Source organism: Macrosteles quadrilineatus, unplaced genomic scaffold, assembly GCF_028750875.1.
Source record: "Macrosteles quadrilineatus isolate MER2022 unplaced genomic scaffold, UCM_ALF_1.0 Scaffold_2__2_contigs__length_208266976, whole genome shotgun sequence".
NCBI classification, from domain to species: domain Eukaryota; kingdom Metazoa; phylum Arthropoda; class Insecta; order Hemiptera; family Cicadellidae; genus Macrosteles; species Macrosteles quadrilineatus.
This window is the reverse complement of record NW_026542595.1, coordinates 188573526-188598929: the sequence shown is the minus strand read 5'-3', so window position 1 is coordinate 188598929 and position 25404 is coordinate 188573526. Positions and strand designations below refer to the sequence as shown.

The 25404-nt window shown below is 35.5% G+C and overlaps 1 protein-coding gene across 1 annotated transcript in view; it reads right to left on the bottom strand.

Annotated features, from left to right (window-relative positions):
• Positions 1-996: 996 nt before the first annotated feature.
• The window catches only part of LOC128986615 (CDK5 regulatory subunit-associated protein 3-like), a 34829-nt gene continuing 10421 nt past the window's right edge, over positions 997-25404 (bottom strand). The window contains exons 7-10 of the mRNA XM_054407069.1: positions 24794-24940; positions 21090-21271; positions 6499-6670; positions 997-1098 (exon numbers count right to left, since the gene is read on the bottom strand). Coding sequence (XP_054263044.1) covers positions 1027-1098; positions 6499-6670; positions 21090-21271; positions 24794-24940 — 573 coding nt within the window. The 3' untranslated portion in view covers positions 997-1026. The remainder of the gene's footprint in view (positions 1099-6498; positions 6671-21089; positions 21272-24793; positions 24941-25404) is intronic.

The window sequence follows — 25404 nt, the reverse complement described above, 5'->3', positions numbered from 1 at the left end:
GTGGCGTCCCCATCTTAATGATTGATTGATTGATTGATAATTAGTTTTGCTACATTCTCATGATAAGAATGATTTACAAGACAACAACTTTAATAATGTTGTAAATTTCTTTAATAATGTTGTACATGTCAAATGCTACTTAATGTTTTTGGAAGTAATAATCTGAATTACTGATGGGAGTTGAAGTGTATCCTTGAGGGGAATTGGGCCACGGAGAAATCTCATTTATATTTAATCAGTACAAGCCGGTAAAGTGAGTTTTGATGTAACTCAGTAGTTAGCTTGCAAGAAGAGCACTGAAACTAGAGTTAATATATTGATCCATTGTACATGAAAATATATCCTGTAGATTATTTTTACAAATACCAGCCCATATATATTTTAAAACGTGACTGGGTTTTTTATTTCACAATTCTGAATCAACCACTTGACGGATTTTAAATTTTAAAATGTCTAGCAGCCGACTAACATTCTACTCTAGCTTTTGGTATAATACCATTTGCTTAACGTAAAAGCTGTAAACATTCAGCGTTTTCGAAAAAAATTCAGCATTTGGATGAAAATGAAATGGCATATGTAGAATTGACTTATTTGTATATTGACTATGTGTAATGCTATAATCATTGATAAGTTCATTTATTCGGTAAGAGGATGAGAGTTTTTAAATATACATAGTAAAATACTAGAACTTCTAATTTATGTTTTTGAGCAGTCTTTAAAATACTTAGTTTGTTTTAGTGCAATATAATTAGTTATATAACTAACAGCTGGTTGAATTAAAAAATATTCTAAAGAACTATGAGGTTAGTTTATTTGCTCTGTGATTTTGTCATTGATTATAGGAAGTAAGCAATATTCTATAACCATTGCTGTATACAAATCGAAGCTCACGAATCTTCAAAAGAAAGAGCATGAATATTATTTTACTACCATACTCGACTTTTTGAGGAGAATTTTATACGTTTTAAAGAGTTAGGGTATAAACAAAAACCAAAGTTTTCATCAAAATATAACGTTTTTATTGCACTATATCATTGTCACTCCTCCCATCAAGTTAACTGGACGGTTTTTGTACTTCTTGGAAATGTCCTGCTCAATCTGAAACACAATATGAATTTTCTGCATCAAACAAAACTGTAGTAAACTAAACTTAAGAATACTGTTTATTTGGCATTAGAAACCAGAAAGAAGGGTGTTCTCAAGATGGCGGGTGGAAGACAGTTGGTTAAATGTGGAAGCTGTAGTAAAAACGTAACTAAAAGTACCGGTGGAATTCAATGTCAAGGAAATTGTAATTCTTGGTTCCATTTTGAATGTGCGGGTAAATCCAATAAAGATATTGGTAATATTGGTGTCGAGTCTTCATGGTTATGTAGCCTTTGCTCTCGTTCTAACCTAAAGGCCAAGGAAAGCAACACTGGTAATCAAATCGTTAATATTGAATTAAAGGATAGTGAAAGTGAAAATTGTTGCCGCTGTTTTGATCATATCAAAATTTTAACTGATCAAATGTTTGAACTCACAAAGAATCAAGTTGAAATGAGAAAACAACTTAGTGAACTCCAGTCTGACAATGTCAGACTAACCTCTGCTTTGACTAGCCAAGAAGAAGCTATTGGTGATTTATTACTTAACGATGGCATATCATATGCTGGAATGTTAAAACGTCCTAGAGTTAGTGAAACTGTGGGTGGTCCTAGTGCTCACAGCCTATCAAGATCAGGCCTAGATCTCTCTTCTACCAATAAAATGACTACCAGTAGGCCTACATCCAACATCGGTCATCGGCCTAGGTCGGCTCTAGCAACAAACAAAGGTCTCCATTTGTCTACTGCAAATGACAAGCCTAACACTAAACAAACAGTGACGGGTGATCGTAATTGTAATGGGTCCAATGTATCTCGTAGCCTAGGGCCCGATACTAGTATTTCCAATTCACTTAGTAACGTAAACCAGTCTGAGGGTGTCACAAATCTGACCATTGGGACAGTTTGGGAGAGTACTAACTCTAACTCATCTCAAGATGGAAATATAGGCCTACATACAACTATTGATGGCAGCCAAGAGCCTACACCAAGCAATGACGGTGAGAGTTTTCAGAAGGTTAGACCGCGGAAAAGAGGTAGAAATGTGTCGAGTCTGAATCAGAGTGCATCAAACGAAAATGTCAAGGGCCACAGGCCTATTAAGAATAGAAGTGGACAATTTATAACAGGTAGCTCGACTGTGTCACATAACCTCACAACTGCGAGCAGAAAGGTTTTTCTGTTTGTCTCTCGTTTTGGACCTAACACTAAGGAAACTGATGTGAAGGATTATCTTATCAGCAGAAAAGAAGCCGAATATGTTGTGGAGCAGTTAACGTCCAGACATCCCGAAGATTACTCTTAAAGCCTGTTAAACGAGGCTTACACCTCAGATTTCTGGCCCAGGGATATAAATGTATCAAAGTTCATTACCAGAGCAATCAAATCTTCCAGGGCAAGTACCGGTAATTTAAACTCGAACATACAGACCCAGTTATCCACAGGGTAAGTGTTTTGGAGTCTGCCTTAAGGGGTCAATCCAATAAAGTGCTGAATATTCTCTCTGTTAATGCTCAGTCCTTAGCCAATAAAATTAACGAAGTAGAGGTATTAATGAACCTTAATGACGTAGGCATCCTCTGTGTGTGTGAGCATTGGTTTACTGAGTCCAACAGAGACTTAGCGGTTATCGAGGGCTACAATTGTGCATCGATGTTTTGCCGAACTGATAAGACCAGAGGTGGTGTTGCTATATACACAAAGTGCGGCCTAATTTACCAAGAAATTGATGTGAGCAGTTACTGTATTGAGAGTGACTTTGAAGTTGTATGTGTGAAGGTTAGTATGCAGCAGCCTACTGTGGAATTAATCCTAGCATCATTGTATAGGGTCCCCAATAGTAACCATAATGTTTTCCTGGATGGATTTGATAGACTAATGATATATTTATCACAAGCTGGCCTACCAATTATAGCTTGTGGCGATTTTAATATTGACGTTCACTCTAAGGATAGCCTTACTGTAAACTTTCTTGATGTCCTGCGTTCTTCTAACTGTCGTTGTTTAAACTTTAAGCCTACCCGTGGAGGTGCTTGCATTGATAATGTGGTTACAGACTTACCTGAAGAAGATACAAACACTTCAGTTCTCTCACCACCCTTGTCTGACCACAATGCTCTGTTAACATCGATCTGTCTGGCTAAAAATATCGACCATGTAAAACCTACTCCTAAGCTGATCAGGGACTTCAGTAGACCTAAAATAGAATCTTTCAAGTTGGTTCTGTTAAACGTAAACTGGGATGAAGTGTTATCTAATCATAAGGACGATATCTTTTGCAAGTTTCTCTCTACTTTTCTGGATGCTATGAAGGAATGCTTCCCCTTTAAGACTGTTAAGCCTATCAACAGTAAGAATAAAACTAAAATGAAATGGTACAGTCATGAACTAACCCAACAGCGAAGAGAAGTTGAAAAGCTTTACGATTTTTGGCAGTGGGCAGAAAGGTATAATGTTTTAGTTGTCACTGCTAAACAGAGATATGTCGAAGCAAAAGCAAGTTATCGGAGAGCTCTTAACCAGGCAAAACTCAAGTCTAATGCTGACAATATATCCTATGCGCCCAACCAATGCAAACGTGCATGGGAGTTAATTAATAATTCATCCACGGGGAAAACTACTCCATCGGCTGACTCACTGACTTCGCAGATCTTCAGTGACTTCTTCGTCTCTTCGGTTGATGATGTCCGCAACCAAGTGCCGCCTTCCATTGCTGCTGCTAAAAATATGATGAAGGTGCCCATCAACGTACCAGATTTCACTCTGAAGCCAGTGTCTAGTGAGGAAGTAGCAAATATTGTGATTGGCTTAAGAAATAGTAAAAGCCGTGATATCTTTGATATCAGCAGTGTTCTCATCAAGGAAGTGCTATCTGTGATATTATCCCCACTTACCCTTTGTATCAATATTTGTTTAATGTCTGGTAATTTTCCAGAATCCCTTAAATTATCTAAAGTTGTGCCTATTTTCAAAAAAGGTGATTTTTTATGTCCTGAGAGCTATCGACCGATCTCCGTTGTACCGATCTTCTCAAAAATTTTGGAAAAGGCTGTGATACACCAGGTAACTAAATTTTTTGAATCCAATAATTTGTTTTCTAAATCCCAATTCGGCTTTCGAGGGGGACTGTCAACTGTGGACGCAGTTGGTAGCCTTGTTGTTGCTGCTTTAAATGGTTTTGAAAAGCATGAAAGCACTCTCACCACCATGTGTGACCTTTCAAAGGCTTTCGACTGTGTTCCGCACGACATCCTTCTCACAAAACTTGAACAATACGGCATAAGAGGTGTTGAGCTAAACTTTTTTCGGACCTATTTGGCCAACCGCACACAGAAAGTCTTGTATAACAATAAGCTCTCTGAGGTGTCGGTAATGAAGAGTGGCGTGCCCCAGGGATCGGTCCTTGGCCCATTTCTATTCTTAGTTGTAATTAATGACTTGCCTGTTAATGTAAATTGTAATTCTATAATTTTTGCTGATGATTCAACTTTTTTCTGCAGTAGACCTAATCACAGTTTAGATAATCTTAATGTTTATATGTCCAACTGTCTCATTGAATGTAACGATTGGTTCAAAAGTAGCGGTTTCCTATTGAATAATAGTAAGACTCAATCTATTTTATTTAGTTTAAGTAACCATGATTTAAACTTTCCTCAACTCTGTGATAATGTTAAATTATTGGGTATATACCTGGATTCTAAATTAGGCTGGAGTGTGCACATTGACCATGTTTGTAGTAGGCTCTCAAGAGTTATTTACTTACTCCGCAAGCTTAAAAAATTAATCCCTAGACACTACCTACGGATGGCCTACTTTGCCTTCTTTAATAGTATTTTAAGCTACGGTATTTTGCTGTGGGGCTGTGGTCATGATGTTAGCAGAATCTTGCTCCTACAAAAGAAGGCTTTAAGAATCATTACTTTTTCTAAGTACAGAGCCCATTGCAAACCCTTGTTTATTCAGGAAAAAATACTCACTGTTTTTAATTTATTTATTTATGTGTGTCTTGTTTATGTAAAAGTTAATATTAATGCTGTAGCCTTGAGATCACATTCACATAGTTATTTTACTAGACATAGGAATAATTTAGAGTTACCTTTAGTCAGGCTAACAAAGTCACAAGAGTCTTTTTCTTATATAGGGTTAAAAATGTTTAATCGTTTGCCAGCTGAGGCACATTGTGTTGATCTTAAGTTATTTAAAAGTAAACTTTTTTGCTGGTTATTAAATCACCCTTTTTATAGTTTAAGTGAATTTTTCATGTCTGACATTGATATTAGTTTTTAGTTTCTGACTGATGTAGGCCTTAAATCTGTGTAACTTACTTTGTTGTTTAAATTATTTAAAGTAGCCTAGTTATTGAATGTTATAGGCCCTAATGCTAACCACTGGACATTTCATATTGACCTCAACTATACAAAATGTTTTTTTGTAATTTGTTGTAATAAATTCTTGATTCTTGATTCTTGAAACAAATTGAATTTCTTAATTTGGTGGAAGAGAATATTAGTGACAAACCTTGTGAACTAGCGGCTATGATTATTTCTTTAATTTGTTTTTAGTCCAAAATGTTAAGATATAGAGTCTAAAGTCTATCTGGAAAAGTCAAATATTAACAAGATGTAGTGGTGGACTTCAAATTTAGGTAATTTATTCAAATACTATCAACAGCTCAAAAACGAGTCATCATAAAAAAAAACACCATTGTTTATAATACAGTCAATTGGTAGTCATCGTTTATCAACAACTTTGACTATTAATAGAATATAAAAATCTTTTAGGCAGATCTGAATTTGTTATAATGAAATTTATATTGAATACAGAATACTTACTCATTAACAAAAAAATATATACTGTAAACATAAACTCAGCATGAAGTGATGTCATCAAATTATTGGACACAAGTCACTCATAAGCACCGAGGAAGTTTCCCCATGAGGTACGCAAGTGTTCTCATGAGCATTGTTAAAGTTCTAACAAAAACAGTCTAGAACATGCCACATTTAATTGTTATGTGACTAAATTAATTACATTAAAACTACCATAGTACAAGAAAATATGTACACTTTGTCTTCTACAAACACGTAAAAATAAGGGTATGGCTGAAAGACGACAGATCCTGCTAGCGTACAGCGAACGGATAGCACAACGCAAATTGAGAAGAATATTTCTCCACGTGCATAAACTGGCTGCTCTCCTCTGATCAAGCCTGAACTAACAATGAGCTCTTGTGTTAATACTCACAGAACTTATTTAATAAACGTTCAACTTATTTGTACAGTTGATTGCGAAGCAGAGATCCATTGAGCATTTCCCGCAGGACGGCGATGGGAAGCCGGCAGCCCATGTTTAGTCAAAGTGTTAAGATACATAAAACTTTGTCAAGTTAATTTGATTTTAATCAGATACAAACCTGAGCTTGAAGCTCTTTGGTCTTACTGATGACCAGTTTCAGTTTGACCTGCAAATCTTGAGCCTCGGCGCCTGCCTCTCGGCCCCTAGCCATGACAGCCTCCTGACTGGCGGCCATCTTGGTCACCAGGCCCTGTTTATGCTCCACACTAGAGGCTAAACTGTCCACGTACCTAGCAAAGTAAAAAAAAAAACAAATTTAAGCATTTTATAGAAAATAATTAAATATTTATAATGTAAAAACTTAAATATATTTAACGCTCTGGTTTGTTAACAGTTATGGATCATACAAGATCTGAAATACCTCGGCCAAGTGGCCCTTGTCAGCCCTCTGCAGTGTCAGATTAAATTTCATGAAAGAAAAGACAGTGAGTAACATATCCACGACTCTCCTCACTTTAAATTCCAGAATTCCAAAAGCAAACCAAAAAAATATTTGCACAGCAAAGTTGTAAGGGTCTTATATTTTAAGAATTTATTGGTGGAAAAAGGTTTTGAAGAGATTTGGACACAGAACAAAAAATACTGTATTTCTAACTCCTACATTTGAATAAACTTTTTAGTTGCAAATTATCAGCTGATTTAAAAGTTTTATATTTGTTTACATTTTGTCGTTTATGTTTTTATGTAGAATTTTATTGAGTTTTATTTTCTTAAAAGCGTGGTACCAAAACTTATTCAATGGATTTCGGTTATATGTTTGTACTAAATTTGATTGAAAACAAAACATAATTTTTGTGATTGTAAGTGCCTACATACTACAAATGCACATTTATAATAAAATGAGTGTAATACTAGCCCTCCCTGTTTTATCATTGAGGTTATATAACCTCCTTAAGGAGTTTATATGAGGTTATATAAAGGAAACCATAACAACAGTTTAAAGTGGGATATTTTATTATTGTAATTTGCAGTTCACTATGATTAAAATTAAATTACCATGGAAACAATTTAAAGCCATTTGATATTTAAAATTCATGACAAGAAGATGTACTGCATGTGAGTTTAGATTAACATATTTAATAGTTATAGTAGCTTTAAGGTCAGTATAGTTTTAGCATTAAATCACTAGACATTGTGTAGGTTAAGAATGTATGTGTTACAGGTAATGTGTTGTAGTTTTTGAGTTTAAGTATAAATAACAAATTCGATCTGTATAAGAATAATAAGTGCAAGGTGCAATGTGCACTTAAGGAAAAGGAGAATAACATGCACACCTAGCAAGCTCAAATCTAGTGAGACCAGTTTTTAGGCATATATGCCTAAAAACTGGTCTCACAAACGTTTCTCTATGTTCTTCTCCTGTCCCCTAGGTATTGAAATCAAGAAAAAAACAGATATATTTTTCATTTCAACTAGAGGACCCATGCTGCGTTAAAATAAATAAAATATCCGAGAAATAATCAAACTTATGATATCTTGAGCATAACTGATTCAAACGGTCAATAGCTCAAATTAAAGCATATAATTTACTGATTATTTTGAGTCTAAAACATATAAAAAACATAAATAATACTGGAGAGATTGATTTTTAATCATAGAAAAACCTTATGAAAACTATTTTTTATGTTGGTTGTTCACCTTCCGTTTCTTGAAAATCGTCCGATTTGAATAACTAATAGCTTAAATGAAAGCCGGGATTTCACTTAAGGTTCTTAGACCAAATATATATAGGATTATATAATTATAACTGGGGAAATACACCTTAAATTGAAGTAAGAGTTAAAAAATGAGTCAAATTATGTTTTTTAGTTGAGTAATACAGTGGGTAAATATATGCCAATGCTTGTTGGCAAATCTGTGCGTGCATACATTCAATTTGAGACCTCAATCATGAAAATCGATCGGGTAGAAGAGCCAAACGAACTCGGAAAAGAAAAACAAATTTAACTCCCATAAGAAATACATGGGGAGCAAATTTTGTTTACGTATAACCCTAATGGGATTAAGACAAATAAATGCCGATGCTTGATGGCAAATCTGTGCGTGCATACCTTCAATTTGAGACCTCAATCATGAAAATCAGTCGGGTAGAAGAGCCAAACGAACTCGGAAAAGAAAAACCAAATTTGTTTAATTATATAAGATGTTTTATGATTGAGTAATACAGTATTTTGAACATAACTGATACGAACGATCTTTATCTCAAATGAAAGCTTTTATTTCTAGGAGTATTTTAAGAACAAAACATATAAACAAACTAAAATAAAAATGGGGTTATTGATCACTGGTCGTCGGTAAATCCCAAAATAATTACATTTTTTATTGTTTGGAATTCAGCAGCGCGCTTCAGGTACGTCCGATCTTAATAATCAAGGGCTCAAATGAAAGCTGGTATTTCACTGAAGGTTCTTAGACCAAAACATAAAGGATTACGTAATTATAACTGAGGAAATATATCTTCAATTGAAGTAACAATTAAAAAAAAATCTAATTTATGTTTTTTGGTCAAGTAATACTGTAGATAAATGAATGCTGATGCTTGATGGCAAATCTACGCGTGCATACCTTTAATTTAAGACCAAAATTATGAAAATCGGTCGGGTAGAAGAGCCGAACGGACTTGGGAAAGGAAAACCAAATTTATCTCCCATAAGAAATGTACAGGGAGCAAATTACGTTTGTGCATAACTCGAGTAATACGTCAGATAAATGAATGCCGATGCTTGATGGCAAATCTATGCGTGCATACCTTTAAAGAAGAGGCGGACAGACTCGGAAAAATAAAACCGATATTTTTAAATATATAGATAACACCATGTTCTTATGTATCTACTGTATACTGATGTGTAGTACCGTATGTTTATTTCTGGTAGGTTGCGGAAGTAAAGTACATCTCGATCTCAGCAGTTTTAAAATCATATTTAAAACACCCTCCGTCCCTTTCTATTAGAGCACATTAGAGGTTATTTGATACCTTTTACATAATTCTCAAAGAATTTGTATTACTATAGTTTTAGGTACCAGAGATAAAACATACTCTCATAGTAGATTTCTCATCGTTATGGAACAGCTAAAGCCAATTTTATTGTAAGTTCTGTCCGGTGCACTTGAGGTCGTGTTTTGTAAACCATTATTGTTTCTTGTTATTTCAGTCATTTAAAACCTTGTTTAACCAAATAAAACGATATAATCATAAACAATAACTCGTCCCCTAGGACACAGTTATATAGGCTAACAAACAGTGAAGCACAAATCATGAAATTGACCCTATAATAATAGAAACGACATTTTTTTGACACTAGAGTTCAACATATATGCACAAGACTAAGTAGGCTTACTTTTTTATTTAGAAAATTAAGGAACCTTCTGCCTCTAAATCATCTAAAAAATGTTTACTTTGCACTTGTCCAGTCAATTCTAAGCTACGGGATAATCCTTTGGGGAAATAGTTACCACATCAATGATGTTCTTGTTGCCCAAAAAGAGATTATTAGAACTATATTTAACAAAGATCAAAATGAACATTGTAAACCATTATTTATTAACTCTAATGCTTTGACTGTGATAAACCTTTATATTTATAATGTATTGTTATCTAGTTTTAAGTTGCATGAAACCTTTGCTCTAAGGGGTGATTTTCATTGCTTTGACACTAGGAAAAGAGAAAACCTTGACATTCCTTTTACAAGACTGGAAAAGATTAAAAGAAGCCATATTATTATGAGTAGAAAGTTGTGGAACAAACTATCGCCAAGAATAATTCAACTCCCTTACAATAGTTTTAAGAATGCAATTTATGAATGGCTTGTCAGGAACCCCCTGTATAAGATTGATGAGTTTTTTTCTTTACAACCAATGACATAACCACATATGATTATTTAATACCAGCCTTGCATGTATTTTCAGCCTGTCTATGCTTATCTGCTTTTGTACGATTATTTATTTGCATGATATGTAATAATTCTTTATTTATTACTATTAGTTGCCTGAACTTGACTTGTGCCTCTACCAGCATGTATTTATCTATATATTAATTTGAAACTGTTTTTCTTTGTCACAGCTATTTTGAGAGAACGGCTGGGCGTAGAAACTCGGTAGAGGTGTCTAAAGAAAGGTCTTGGTCTGTAGATGAGCCATCAAAAGAGAAACATGGTTAATTCCCTTGGGGCTCTGCCTCCGTGGCCTTTAAATTCCCATCCCATGTTATTCTTATGGAGGAAAACGGGGTTTTTGTCACAGCTAATTTTAGAGAACGGGTGGGCGTAGAAACTTGGTAGGGGTCTCTAAAGAAAGGTCTTGGTCTGTAGATGATCCATCAAAAGAGGAAAGAGGTAAACTCCCTTGGGGCTCTGCCCCAGAAGCCTTTAAAGTTGCCTCTTCAGATTTGTTTACATTACGACCATATGCATAATTCTACACTACTTTTTAATGCAACAGCTGTTAATATTTAAATTGTGATTTATTGAATTTGTCAAAATGAAGTAACAGTATTTGCAATGAATTTTTCTGATTTTAAAATTGATTTTCTTCTGCATCGTGTCATGTTTTGCAATATAATGTTCAATTACCAAATGAGTGGAAAATCCTAATATCACAGTAACTTTTAAAATTATTTCTTATGGAGTTAACTTATAGGTATCTATTGTATGGGTTGGTTTCTGCCTTATTTTACCACTTCTTGGATATTGTGCGTAGGTGATATTCTTTGGCATATTACATCTGTAGACGAAACTTGGGTTGGTGTAATTATTACAATGGAAAATGGCGATAAATCCTAACTAATTAGATAGAGGCTAAAAACAAAACTGAATTAACAATATGCAAAATTTCTTGAGCAATCATTGAAATAACCGATTTGCAAACAATGGAAACATAGAAAAAGTCATAGAACACAACCAAGTAAAATAAATAGAAATATTGTTTTTTTACACTAAAAACACTAAAAAACAAGATCAGCTTTTTGAAAAAAATAAGATATTTACAAAAGATTTTGATTTTATCTAACTGTTGTGTAGATCGTGAGTATTTCCGTAATCTTTGAGTCGCATGCTTCGCAATTGCTCGAATTCGAGCAACAGGTACACTAGTATAATTTGAATTTGACTGTATCTCATGCATTTATATAATGTCTATAGACGAATAAATATCATTTCATTTCATATCATTTCATTTCATTTCATTTCATTTCATTTCATTTCATTTCATTTCATTTCATTTCTGATGGATGGTATGTTTGTTTCCAGTGGAGTGCGGGATTGAACAAGGAGATCACAGCAGATATTAAGTTTGGTAAGTACGTCCTCTGTCTCTGTCTTTTAGAGTATAGTAGAAGTTAATGATTTTTAATATTTTAATTTATAAAGGGATCCTGCACATCTACTGGAAAATATCATTCTAACAGTGTGGAAAGATTTTCCCTGCGTACAGACAGGCTGAGAAAAAATGTTTTAAAGAAACATGCTTGCCAATAATTAGTGTATGTAGATAAGTTAGTTTATTAAGTTTTTAAGTTACTAGGCAACAATTGTGTTTATTATCGATAATATATTTGAATCACTCCTTCATCTTTAAAGTATCATATTTTTTGTAAATTATGTTTGTTTTCGGTGGGCTGCAGAATTGAACGAGGGGATCACAGATCTTAAAGTATGGTAAGTACACCCTCTGAATCTTTCTTTTACAGTACAGTAGAGGTTATTTGTAACAATTAAGGTAATTCTTTGGAGACTAAATCTTTTCTGCAAGAAGATGAAATGCATAAAAGCAAGCCTGACTTGTGGAAAAGGGACATTCATAGAGGAAAATTCAGATCGCTATAGGAAAAACAGATTTCTCTGCGGCCAAATCGTTCTGCCCCATCAGTCTTAAATCCAGTCTAAATCTTTCAGTTAGAAGAAAAAATGCATAAAATGGATGTAAGATCATAGTTTAGTATATCTATTTTAAGCTTTTGGCCAGAAAAGGTATTTTTTCAATTCACAAAATGTACAGTAATACTAATGGATGGTATGTTTGTTTCCGGTGGGGTGCGGGATTGAACGAGATCACAGCAGATATTAAACAATGGTAAGTACGCCCTCTGTCCCTTTCTTTTAAAGTACAGTAGAGGTTCTTAGCATTATATGCATGTATTAATCAAACATTCATGCGCAAGTCTCCAAGTGAACCTTAAAACTCATACTCCAATTCATTTCATTACTTTGTAACCCTACAATAATCCTAACCAGACGTCGTGGCTTGGCCGGATGTATCATGGAATGTGCTGACTCCGCGAGTGCACGCGGATTGTGGTAAACAACGTTACAATTCTAGCTTCATTCTCGCTACAATTAGTTTCATTAACGACCATTGTAATCGTTTGGCTGCAGCACCTGTCAAGCAAGTGTCCACGCGTTGAATTATGGGCTGAGTGCTCAGCGTGCGCTGATTGGCTGACGATGGTCATGTGACCACGCTGAGGCTCTCGCTGGGACGATGCTGAAGCAATTAGACCGCGCCGGAATGTAACGAACGACGGTAGGGTCCGCGCGGGCGGTCTCCCCCTTTCATCTTACTCCTTTCTTCTATAAATCCGTGTACGTTTTTAAATTCATTATTGTAATTCGTATGTTATTCGGTTAGTCGCGGGTTGCTTTGTAAATTGTAATGTGTTATGTTTAGTCGATGAAATTGTTAAAGGTTAATTAATTTCTAAGTAATAAAGTGTTAGCTGATCCCTATTCGCATGTTTTAATATTCGTTCTTCCTGCTCCCAACCGCTACGAAGACTAGAAGAGGGCGGCTGTGACAAATACATGGGTTTTCCTCAACCATTTGAAAAGGATACCAAAGAGGAACAAGAGATAGGAAGGAAGACAATTCAACAAGAAGTAATCTTACAAGTGGACTCCTCTGATGTAAAAATACACAGCAATGGCAAGATTAAAAACTCGAAGCTATTAAAATTGAACAAAAAAACTGGATTTAAAATGAAGACAGTCCATATAGAATGACCAAGGATAAAGAAAAACCTGAAATCTTGGATCTACAAAAAAGGTTAATTTATCAGTGAATTTATATTAGATCTATTGTGTAGTGTAGAAGATAAGTTAGTCATAAACTTAAATCTTTTTAACTTTTTTTTTTAAATATCAAACTCTCACCCATTGCCAAGCATAACATACCTTTCCAGTACTAAAAAAATAGTTAAAAATTTGTACTGATAAATATATTTTGTTACAAATTATCTGATACTAATGTATAGTATGTTTGTTTCCGGTGGGGTGCTTGATGGAACGAGGAGAGCAAAGAAGAAATTAACGTACGGTAAGTACGCCCTCCGTCCCTTTAATTTATAAAACAGTAGATATTCTTTAGTATAAGGTATTTTTTACCCTATGAGAAGATGAAATGCATAAAATGGATGTAAGATCATAGTTTAGTATATCTATTTTAAGTTTTTGACCAGAAAAGGTACTTTTTTAATTTACAAAATATTTCGGAATCATTAGATCATCTTTAAAATTTTTTAATCTTTGGTTATTACTGATACTAATGGATGGTATGTTTGTTTCCGGTGGGGTGTGGGATTGAACGAGATCACAGCAGATATTAAACAATGGTAAGTACGCCCTCTGTCCCTTTCTTTTAAAGTACAGTAGAGGTTCTTAGCATTATATGCATGTATTAATCAAACATTCATGCGCAATATTGGATTAGGAATCAAAATGCGGCAAGTGGGTGAGATTCCTTCGGACTCTGTCACTCAAAATTGTTGTTGTACAGGTAGATGTTGCTGAACCATCAAAGAAGAAACAAGGAGATGACCAGAGCAATACTCTTCTCTTCTACGATTCATCTAGAATTTCAAATTAAACCATAGTTTAGGCCCACCATAAATTTTCAATGAAAAATAACATACAAAATTATACTATTTTACTTGAAAAGACTAAACACACTCACTTACTCACTCCAATGGCCATTTATGCCCAAGGCGGGATTTGGCCGCACCAACAACTAAAGAAAAGAATAAAAAAAAAATAAAACTAATAAAAAAAAATACCAAAGATACTTTTTACATTAGGCTTTATAAACAAGTGTGCGTTCTGAAATACTAAATCATAAAACATTACAACAAACAGTTTCCAGTAGTTTGTTATCAATTTTTTTTTTAAGTTTTTTAGTAAAACAAAACTTTTGCATTTAAAATCACTATTAAATTATTAATATTTATGCAGTGGTGTCTAGGGTTCTGCCCAGATTATCTGCATATCACTAATACTGCGAGTTCCCTATAGAGTGTTTTTATAAAAACGCCAAAAATACATCCTTAAAACTCCCTCACACAATAGGAATGTTAGGCTCCCAATTTTTAGAGTAGGTACATAAGAAGTGCGGCAATTTCTCTTCTAGGGTCCTTTGACTCCGACTTTAAGTCGTGATAAGCATACGGGGATTCCCCTATTGGCTTAGAGGAAAAAAGGAAGAATGAAATACTGAAAATCTGATCTGTTCCTATTTTTATGACAAGAATACATGGATTTTCCTCAACCATTTGAAAAGGATACCAAAGAAGAACAAGAGATAGGAAGGAAGACAATTCAACAAGAAGTAATCTTACAAGTGGACTCCTCTGATGAAAAAATACACAGCAAAGGCAAGATTAAAAACTCGAAGCTATTAAAATTGAACAAAAAAACTGGATTTAAAATGAAGACAGTCCATATAGAATGAGTAAGGATAAAGAAAAACCTGAAATCTTGGAACTACAAAAAAGGTTAATTTATCAGTGAATTTATATTAGATCTATTGTGTAGTGTAGAAGATAAGTTAGTCATAAACTTAAATATTTTTAACTTTTTTTAAAAATATCAAACTCTCACCCATTGCCAAGCATAACATACCTTACCAGTACTAAAAAAAATAGTTAAAAATTTGTACTGATAAATATATTTTGTTACAAATTATCTGATACTAATGTATAGTATGTTTGTTTCCGGTGGGTTGCTTGATGGAACGAGGAGAGCAAAGAAGAAATTAACGTACGGTAAGTACACCCTTTGTCCCTTTGCTTTAGAAAACAGTAGATATTCTTTAGTATAATAAGGTATTATTTACCCTTTCTGCCCTTTACACTGCAGTAAAATAAATCCAGTCTAAATCTTTCTATGAGAAGATGAAATGCATAAAATGGATATAAGATCATAGTTTAGTATATCTATTTTAAGTTTTTGACCAGAAAAGGTATTTTTTTTATTGACATTTTGTCATATTGGACACAGCATCATATTGGTGACATATTGGAATCATTACATCATCTTTAAAGTTTTTTAATCTTTGGTTATAACTGATACTAATGGATGGTATGTTTGTTTCTGGTGGGGTGCGGGATTGAACGAGATCACAGCAGATATTAAACAATGGTAAGTACGCCCTCTGTCCCTTTCTTTTAAAGTACAGTAGAGGTTCTTAGCATTATATGCATGTATTAATCAAACATTCATGCGCAATATTGGATTAGGAATCAAAATGCGGCAAGTGGGTGAGAGTCCTTTGGACTCTGTCACTCAAAATTGTTGTTGTACAGGTAGATGTTGCTGAACCATCAAAGAAGAAACAAGGAGATGACCAGAGCAATACTCTTCTCTTCTACGATTCATCTAGAATTTCAAATTAAACCATAGTTTAGGCCCACCATAAATTTTCAATGAAAAATAACATACAAAATTATACTATTTTACTTGAAAAGACTATCCACACTCACTTACTCACTCCAATGGCCATTTATGCCCAAGGCGGGATTTGGCCGCACCAACAACTAAAGAAAAGAATATAAAAAAATAAAACTACAAAAATAAAATACCAAAGATACTTTTTACATTAGGCTTTATAAACAAGTGTGCGTTCTGAAACATTAAACCATAAAACATTACAACGAACAGTTACCAGTAGTTTGTTATCAATTTATTTTCTTTAAACGTTTTTTTAGTAAAACAAAACTTTTGCATTTAAAATCATTATTAAATTATTAATATTTATGCAGTGGTGTCTAGGGTTCTGCCCAGATTATCTGCATATCACTAATACTGCGAGTTCCCTATAGAGTTTTATTATAAAAACGCCAAAAATACATCCTTAAAACTCCCTCACACAATAGGAATGTTAGGCTCCCAATTTTTAGAGTAGGTACATAAGAAGTGCGGCAATTTCTCTTCTAGGGTCCTTTGACTCCGACTTTAAGTCGTGACAAGCATACAGGGATTCCCCCATCGGCTTAGAGGAAAGAAAGGAATAATGAAATACTGAAAATCTGATCTGTTCCTATTTTTATGAAAAGAATACATGGATTTTCCTCAACCATTTGAAAAGGATACCAAAGAGGAACAAGAGATAGGAAGGAAGACAATTCAACAAGAAGTAATCTTACAAGTGGACTCCTCTGATGTAAAAATACACGGCAAGGCAAGATTAAAAACTCGAAGCTATTAAAATTCAACAAAAAAACTGGATTTAAAATGAAGACAGTCCATATAGAATGACCAAGGATAAAGAAAACCCTGAAATCTTGGATCTACAAAAAAGGTTAATTTATCAGTTAATTTATATTAGATCTATTGTGTAGTGTAGAAGATAAGTTAGTCATAAACTTAAATCTTTTTAACTTTTTTTTTAAATATCAAACTCTCACCCATTGCCAAGCATAACATACCTTTCCAGTACTAAAAAAATAGTTAAAAATTTGTACTGATAAATATATTTTGTTCAAATTATCTGATACTAATGTATAGTATGTTTGTTTCCGGTGGGGTGCTTGATGGAACGAGGAGAGCAAAGAAGAAATTAACGTACGGTAAGTACGCCCTCCGTCCCTTTGCTTTAGAAAACAGAAGTTATTCTTTAGTATAAGGTATTTATTACCCTTTCTGCCCTTTACACTGCAGTAAAATAAATCCAGTCTAAATCTTTCTATGAGAAGATGAAATGCATAAAATGGATGCAAGATCATAGTTTAGTATATCTATTTTAAGTTTTTGACCAGAAAAGGTTTTTTTTTTTAATTTACAAAATATTTCGGAATCATTACATCATCTTTAAAGTTTTTTAATCTTTGGTTATTAGTTATTACTGATACTAATGGATGGTATGTTTGTTTCCGGTGGGGTGCGGGATTGAACGAGATCACAGCAGATATTAAACAATGGTACGTACACCCTCTGTCCCTTTCTTTTAGAGTACAGTAGAGGTTCTTAGCATTATATGCATGTATTAATCAAACATTCATGCGCAATATTGGATTAGGAATCAAAATGTGGCAAGTGGGTGAGAGTCCTTATGACTCTGTCACTCAAAATTGTTGTTGTACAGGTAGATGTTGCTGAACCATCAAAGAAGAAACAAGGAGATGACCAGAGCAATACTCTTCTCTTCTACGATTCATCTAGAATTTCAAATTATAACCATAGTTTAGGCCCACCATAAATTTTCAATGAAAAATAACATACAAAATTATACTATTTTACTTGAAAAGACTAAACACACTCACTTACTCACTCCAATGGCCATTTATGCCCAAGGCGGGATTTGGCCGCACCAACAACTAAAGAAAAAAAAAATAAATAAACTACAAAATAAAATACCAAAGATACTTTTTACATTAGGCTTTATAAACAAGTGTGCGTTCTGAAATACTAAACCATAAAACATTACAACAAACCGAGTGTTTTTATAAAAACGCCAAAAATACATCCTCAAAACTCCCTCACACAATAGGAATGTTAGGCTCCCAATTTTTAGAGTAGGTACATAAGAAGTCCGGCAATTTCTCTTTTAGGGTCCTTTGACTCCGACTTTAAGTCGTGATAAGCATACAGGGATTCCCCTATTGGCTTAGAGGAAAGAAAGGAAGAATGAAATACTGAAAATCTGATCTGTTCCTATTTTTATGACAAGAATACATGGATTTTCCTCAACCATTTGAAAAGGATACCAAAGAGGAACAAGAGATAGGAAGGAAGACAATTCAACAAGAAGTAATCTTACAAGTGGACTCCTCTGACGTAAAAATACACAGCAAAGGCAAGATTAAAAACTCGAAGCTATTCAAATTGAACAAAAAAACTGGATTAAAAATGAAGACAGTCCATATAGAATGACCAAGGATAAAGAAAAACCTGAAATCTTGGATCTACAAAAAAGGTTAATTTAACAGTGAATTTATATTAGATCTATTGTGTAGTGTAGAAGATAAGATAGTCATAAACTTAAATCTTTTTAACTTAAAAAAAAAAATATCAAACTCTCACCCATTGCCAAGCAAAACATACCTTTCCAGTACTAAAATATAGTTAAAAATTTGTACTGATAAATATATTTTGTTACAAATTATCTGATACTAATGTATAGTATGTTTGTTTCCGGTTGGGTGCTTGATGGAACGAGGAGAGCAAAGAAGAAATTAACGTACGGTAAGTACGCCCTCCGTCCCTTTGCTTTAGAAAACAGTAGATATTCTTTAGTATAATAAGGTATTTTTTACCCTTTCTGCCCTTTACACTGCAGTAAAATAAAACCAGTCTAAATCTTTCTATGAGAAGATGAAATGCATAAAATGGATGTAATTGATTTTAAGCTTTTGGCCAGAAAAGGTATTTTTTCAATTGACAAAATGTAATATTAATGGATGATATGTTTGTTTCTGGTGGGGTGCGGGATTGAACAAGATCACAGCAGATATTAAACAATGGTAAGTACGCCCTCTGTCCCTTTCTTTTAGAGTACAGTAGACGTTCTTAGCATTATATGCATGTATTATTCAAACATTCATGCGCAATATTGGATTAGGAATCAAAATGCGGCAAGTGGGTGAGAGTCCTTGGACTCTGTCACTCAAAATTGTTGCTGTACAGGTTGCTGCTGAACCATCAAAGAAGAAATAGTGGCCCCATCCATGACGGAAGCTGGAGAGCGGGTGCCAAGTTTCTTGGTTACAAGTTTGTAACCCAAGCCCCACGGATTGGAATTGATATCGTCCCTTAATGTCTCCCAGCAACTGCGTTTACTCCGGATGATGGCTCGACGAAGAGACCTCCTAGCCACTCTATAAGCATCCGACTTACGACGTCTGACAGGTTCTCTGGCCCTGGTAGCAAGTCTTCTGGCTCTTAATGCTGACCGACGCAATTCCGCAATCTCGGCAGTCCACCAGTACACAGGTCGCTTATTGCACCGGGATCTCCTGCGAGGCATAGACTCATCGCAAGCCGAGACGATTAGTCCCATCATGGATGTAACTAACACCTCTGCGTGAGCCACGCTAGTTGCGGGGGGAACCACCGGTGTTCCTCGTAAGATGGCTTCATCGAATTTTGCCACGTCCAATTTTTTAATATTCCATCGAACGGGCACTTGACGAAACGCGGCTACTTGTCTCTGATGACCATCCAGGACATCAAAAATAATGTACTGGTGGTCACTGTCCATGTAATCCTCCAGGACTCTCCAAGCTCTGATCCTTGGCAAAAGGGACTCAGATGCAAGGGTTATGTCTGGGATCGTTCCCCGCATCCCAGGGCGCCGGAAAGTTGGCGTGTTTCCCTCGTTGACGACAACGAGTCCGGCTCTGGCAGCAAAGTCCAGAATGTACTTGCCCCGGGAATTGGTGAGGGTCATTCCCCACTCGACAGCCCTAGCATTAAAATCCCCACCCACGACGACGTGTCCTGTGGTATTGCGCACGCTCTCTTCCAGGCAGTCTATCTTCTCAGGAAATTCACGGATGGCCTCGTTGGGAGTGAGGTAGACACTAAAGTAAGTGACATCCCGGCACCGAACCCAAACGAAACCTCGGCCCTTCGCGTGACCCTGTACTTGTACTTTCGCTGCATTACGCGCCCAGAATGCAGCAGTACCAAGACTATCAGGGAACCAAAAAGATGGGTCCCTATCACAGTACTGGTACTGTTCGCTGACTAAGAGCGCGTCGACATCGTGTTCTAGGGCAAGCTGACATAGAAATGCGTCAGCCGACCTGGATCGCTCAGGATTGCACTGAAGGATTCTTATCTTCGTGAAAGGGCTTTCGCTTGCTGTAGTGCAGATTTGAATACACTACACTGTCCAGACCCAGCTATATGCTTCAAGTGTTTGTCAGCGAGCCCATTTTCATTGCAAAGGAAACAGGACTCGACTTGGCAATCCTTACGGACGTGACCGACCTACCCGCACCGAAAGCAGTTCTTGCTTCGGTCGGGTCCCTTGCAGTTTCGGGAGGAATGGCCGAAACAGAGGCATTTAAAACACCTCTTCACTTCCACTCTCCGTCTGAGCCTGCAGTTGACCCAGCCGACTCTCAGATGCTGGAGTGCCAGCACCTTATTGGCATGTGCGTCTGCCATTTCAGCGACCGCCATCTGCTGCTGACTCCTGTTCGGTTTTGTGAGCCACACCTTAAGAAAAGCCGTTTGCCCGTCTCTTAGAAGGTTGGATACCATAATAGATATAAGATAACAGTTTATCATATCCATTTTAAGTCGTTGGGCAAAAAAAGGCTGAATTAGTTTTGGTTCAGCCTGATTTTTAAGGTGGTGTATGTACTTTATGTAGTCTGGTTATGTGTGCTAATATTCTTAAACTAATTATGGTACCCATACGCCATTTTCATTTTGTACTTACTTCAGTGAATGTTTGATGTTGTGCAAGTGTTGAGTTGCTGGGTCCAAAATCAGCTGTTTGGTCAGCTGCACACAGTCCAGCATGGCCGTCACACTCTGAGTTGTCTCATTGAGTTGACTGATCACCAGTAGATCAGATTCACCTTGCATCTCTAAAAGACGAATCTTTAGGAATGACTCCAGCTGCAACACAATTTTCTTTAAGACAACCTTCACATCGTAGAACACTAGGCTAGCCCGGAGCAACTATACACATTATTTCAGGCTATGCCTAGAGGAACACAGCACTATGGTTAAAGCAAAAAAAATCAACAACTTTATTCCCACATTGACCTCTTGTAAAAAAACTAAAAATGGCACTAGCACAGACATTAAAACATTAGTGAACGGTGGGATTTGGTGGGACCCACAAGCTACTACAGCACATAATAGCTGTTCTTATGTCATTAGCTCAAACATTAGGTAGACAAACTTCTACCAAGTTGTTATGTCATTAGTTCCAACATTAAATAGACAAAGATCTACCAAGTATGATCAAACTGTTGAAAAATTAAACAGGCATGTGTGTTTGATGGAACACAAAAAGTACTTAAATGACTGGGCTAAAATTTTACTCAAAGGTAGATCATTAACAACAACCCAACGTTGTAAGGTTTTGGAAGTGGATATCAATTTATTTCCTTGACATATAAAAATGTTTACATTTGCATTTGACTTAAACTTTGTATGTATATTTGGTCAATTTAGATCCTATATTTGGGAATTCACTAATATTCTGTATGGGGGATATTTGCTAAAAACAAGATCATCTTACGGTAAAACTTTTATCTATAAGTATAAAAATGATCCTGAGTCTAAAAAAGATTAACATTTCTTATTTTAATATTGATTTTAGGAAATATGAAATTGCTACTATTCTATTTGTTAAATATACTTTATTGCCATTGCAATCCCTGGTTGTCTGAATGGCAACTGGTTTCGACACTCTTAAGGTGTCATTGTCAAGTCCTTTCCATGTGATTGTCCCTCCTACTAGGTCGTCAGAAAGTCTTCAAAACACATAGAATATAAATATTTTTACAAAGAAATGCTGTATGGCTGTACAAATTATGATCACGGTGTATTCAGGGTGTAGGTCTAGACTCTTACTTCAATCGATTCTCTAGACACACAGGAGGCTAAGACTACACCCTAAACCCGCAGCCGCACCGCGAACGTTAGTTGTACAGCCATATAGTATTTCTTTGTAAAAATGTTAATGTTTGTGTCTCTTATGTGTGTTTTAAAGAATTGTTTACAACCTCATGTATGGGGGTTGAACATGACACCTTAAGAGTGCCGAAACCACCACTCGCCATTCAGACGAACAGGGATACAATGGCAACATGGTACTTAACCCCTAGAATAGTACTTATTTCATATTTTCATCAACATCATCTTTGGGCGTTGAGTACCGTTTATTATTTGAATGCAGGGGTGCCCAGAGGGGGGGACTGTGGCGCGTTTGCGCCACAGGAATTTTTGGGGGGGACTTTTTTTGGGGGCTTTTGGGGGGGACATTTTTTGCTAGCTATCATGATGAATGTATAATTTTGTATAAGCAGCCTGAAAAGTGTTTCTAAGTAGTTCACTATCAACACCAACAACATTTTGCTTTTCGTAATTAAGATTGCTTCTATGAATGGTAAAAACAAAAACACACCTTGTCAGGCAATCCATTAATATTCTAGTGTAGAATTTTACTTGATACATATGTTTTGGTGGTTATTAAACTCCATTATCGTCAGGCTTACATAAAGATCCACTTCTGGAGGTGTTGTAAGAATATGTTACAAACATTTAATACAAAACACGAAACGATTACAGATATGCCTATCAATTCACGTGTGTACATTGCCGTCGGCAGGACTGGAAGTAAACTGAATCAGGTTCAGGTTATGGACGGAGACGGACTGACGTGGTCTCTAGACTGTCGTCTGCGTTTTCATTGCACTATTGTAATGACTGAGAAGAGTGTTGAAAATATAATGGAATCCATAGTTAATCGAGTGTTTTCACTCAAAAATTGCGTGCTGTCCCTAGTTTTATGTATTTATAAATTTCAAACTCTTCAAAAGTATTTAATAAATTTCCTTTCGCGCAGTACTGTAGAATTTCGAGACCATCATTTATATCCAGCATATAAATTGGTTATTAGTTTCGATAATTTTGAATGGAAAACTTAATTATGAATCCTATTATATTTTCAACACTCTCCTTCGTCACTACAATTAGTCCAATATCAGCTTTTGATAACACAGACGACAATCCAGAGACCACGTCTTTCCGTCATAACCTGATTCAGTTAACTTCCAGTCCTGCCCGCGGCAATACACGCGTGAATTGATAGGCCTATCTGTTATCGTTTCGTGTTTAATGTTTATAACATATTCTGACGACACCTCCAGAAGTGGATCCTTTTGTAAGCCTCCGATGGTGGAGTTAAAGAACCGCCAGAACATGTAGCAAGTAAAATTCTACTCTACCTTACATAAAAATATTATTAAGGATTGTCTGACAAGATGCGTTTCTACCATTATTATAGTCATAAGAGGCAATCCTAGGGCTATCAAAATGAATTTATTATAAGATAACTTCATCACAAAAACCTTTTATGCTGGTGGCAATTAAGGAATTCTGGGTATTTTGTCCGGCGATTTTTTTAGAAGGAAGCCGAGTGGCGAGCAACAGATCTGTCCTACTTCGTGACTCTGCCTATAATTTTGGAATAAGATAGCCTACTTTTTGCCAAAGTATTATTAATGCACTTAAACCTGTTTGAATTCTTAAGCCCCGTAAAATTAACGCCACCTAATATATTGTACAGTTACAGTACTGAGTTGGAGTAGAGTAATTCACCGAGTATATTGTTGTACGTTTTGAAGACATTTTCTATTGCAATACTGAGTAACTGTTGGCTGATAATACAGATTCTGAATTTTAAATTGAAAAACTTCTAATTCGTCCATTAGTTAGATCATATAATGATATTGTTAAATGACTTTAACTATTAAACATTTAATTTTGATTGTCAGAAAGTTTGTTTTTCTTTACCTCAACTTTTACTAAATACTTTAAATGCTCGTTTTATGAGGTAAAGGGGAAATTTACAGATAAATTGGCGGGGGGAGGGTAGGTTTAAATATACGGCAGTATAAATGGGGGGATACTCCTTTGGCTTGGGGGGGGGGATTGCGCCTCTGGGTTTGGGGGGGATGGGCACCTCTGTTTGAATGTACGCAGGGCTGTTGAATAAATGGAACCAGGGGCGGGCGCAAGAAAGAGAAAAATTCCACCACAAGGGGGATGGAGAGGGGCGTGATCATCTCTTGCGGCTATAGTGCATCACATCCAAATGTGGCAGCCTGAATAAATTTGGTTTTAATGTTCATTGTTTTGTGTTCCTGTTTATGTGTTGTCAATGTATTGTATGTGAATTGACAACCTTCTGATGAAGCAATTACGACATCCTTCAAAGCCTGAAGATGACTTCATGACAAGTCAAAACTAGTTGCTGCACAAGCAACATCAGAAGCAGGTGTATTTCAAACAATTTCTATACCATTTAAATCAAATTTTGTTAAAATAGGCTAAACCCCAAATTTGTTACAATTTCTTATTCTGTACAAGTTGTGTCACTATCTCTAGTATTATAATGTACTTAACCTCAAGCAGTTGATTGATAACCTCCTCCCTGGTGTCAGGATTGTCCAGTAGTAACAAAGCATTCTTACCACGGGCTACTCCAGCTGTGGACTCCTCACACTCTACTTCTATACCACTCTCTTCTAGGGTGATACCATAGTCTATATCCTGTCAAAACATCAACATAAGACTGATCATTTAATTGTATTTGTCATGAAATTTTGTAAAAATAACTGTTAAATAAAACTTATACTTATCTATTTTAGCCATTAAGCAGTGGCCAATGTTAGAAGTGGGGGATGGCCAAACCTTTTTGGCAATTTTGCAGACCTTTTTTAAAAAATCTGTAGAAATTACAAATATGGAGTAAACCTATCAATATGCATATTCATTTTATTCAAAAAGACCAGGGGAATCTGAATATACTTAAATAAAAATTGAGTTGGTAGCTTTTTGCAAAATAAAAAAATCCAAATTTCCAATAAAAAATTTCAAAAGTAAAGTCCTGTTATTACTAAAGGTATATTTTTTAGCCAAACCCATTATAAACCTTTTGTTATAAATTCAATTCCCTACATAGAAATGTATACCAAATAGGAGAAATATTTTTTTTACATGCGTTATATAAGAAA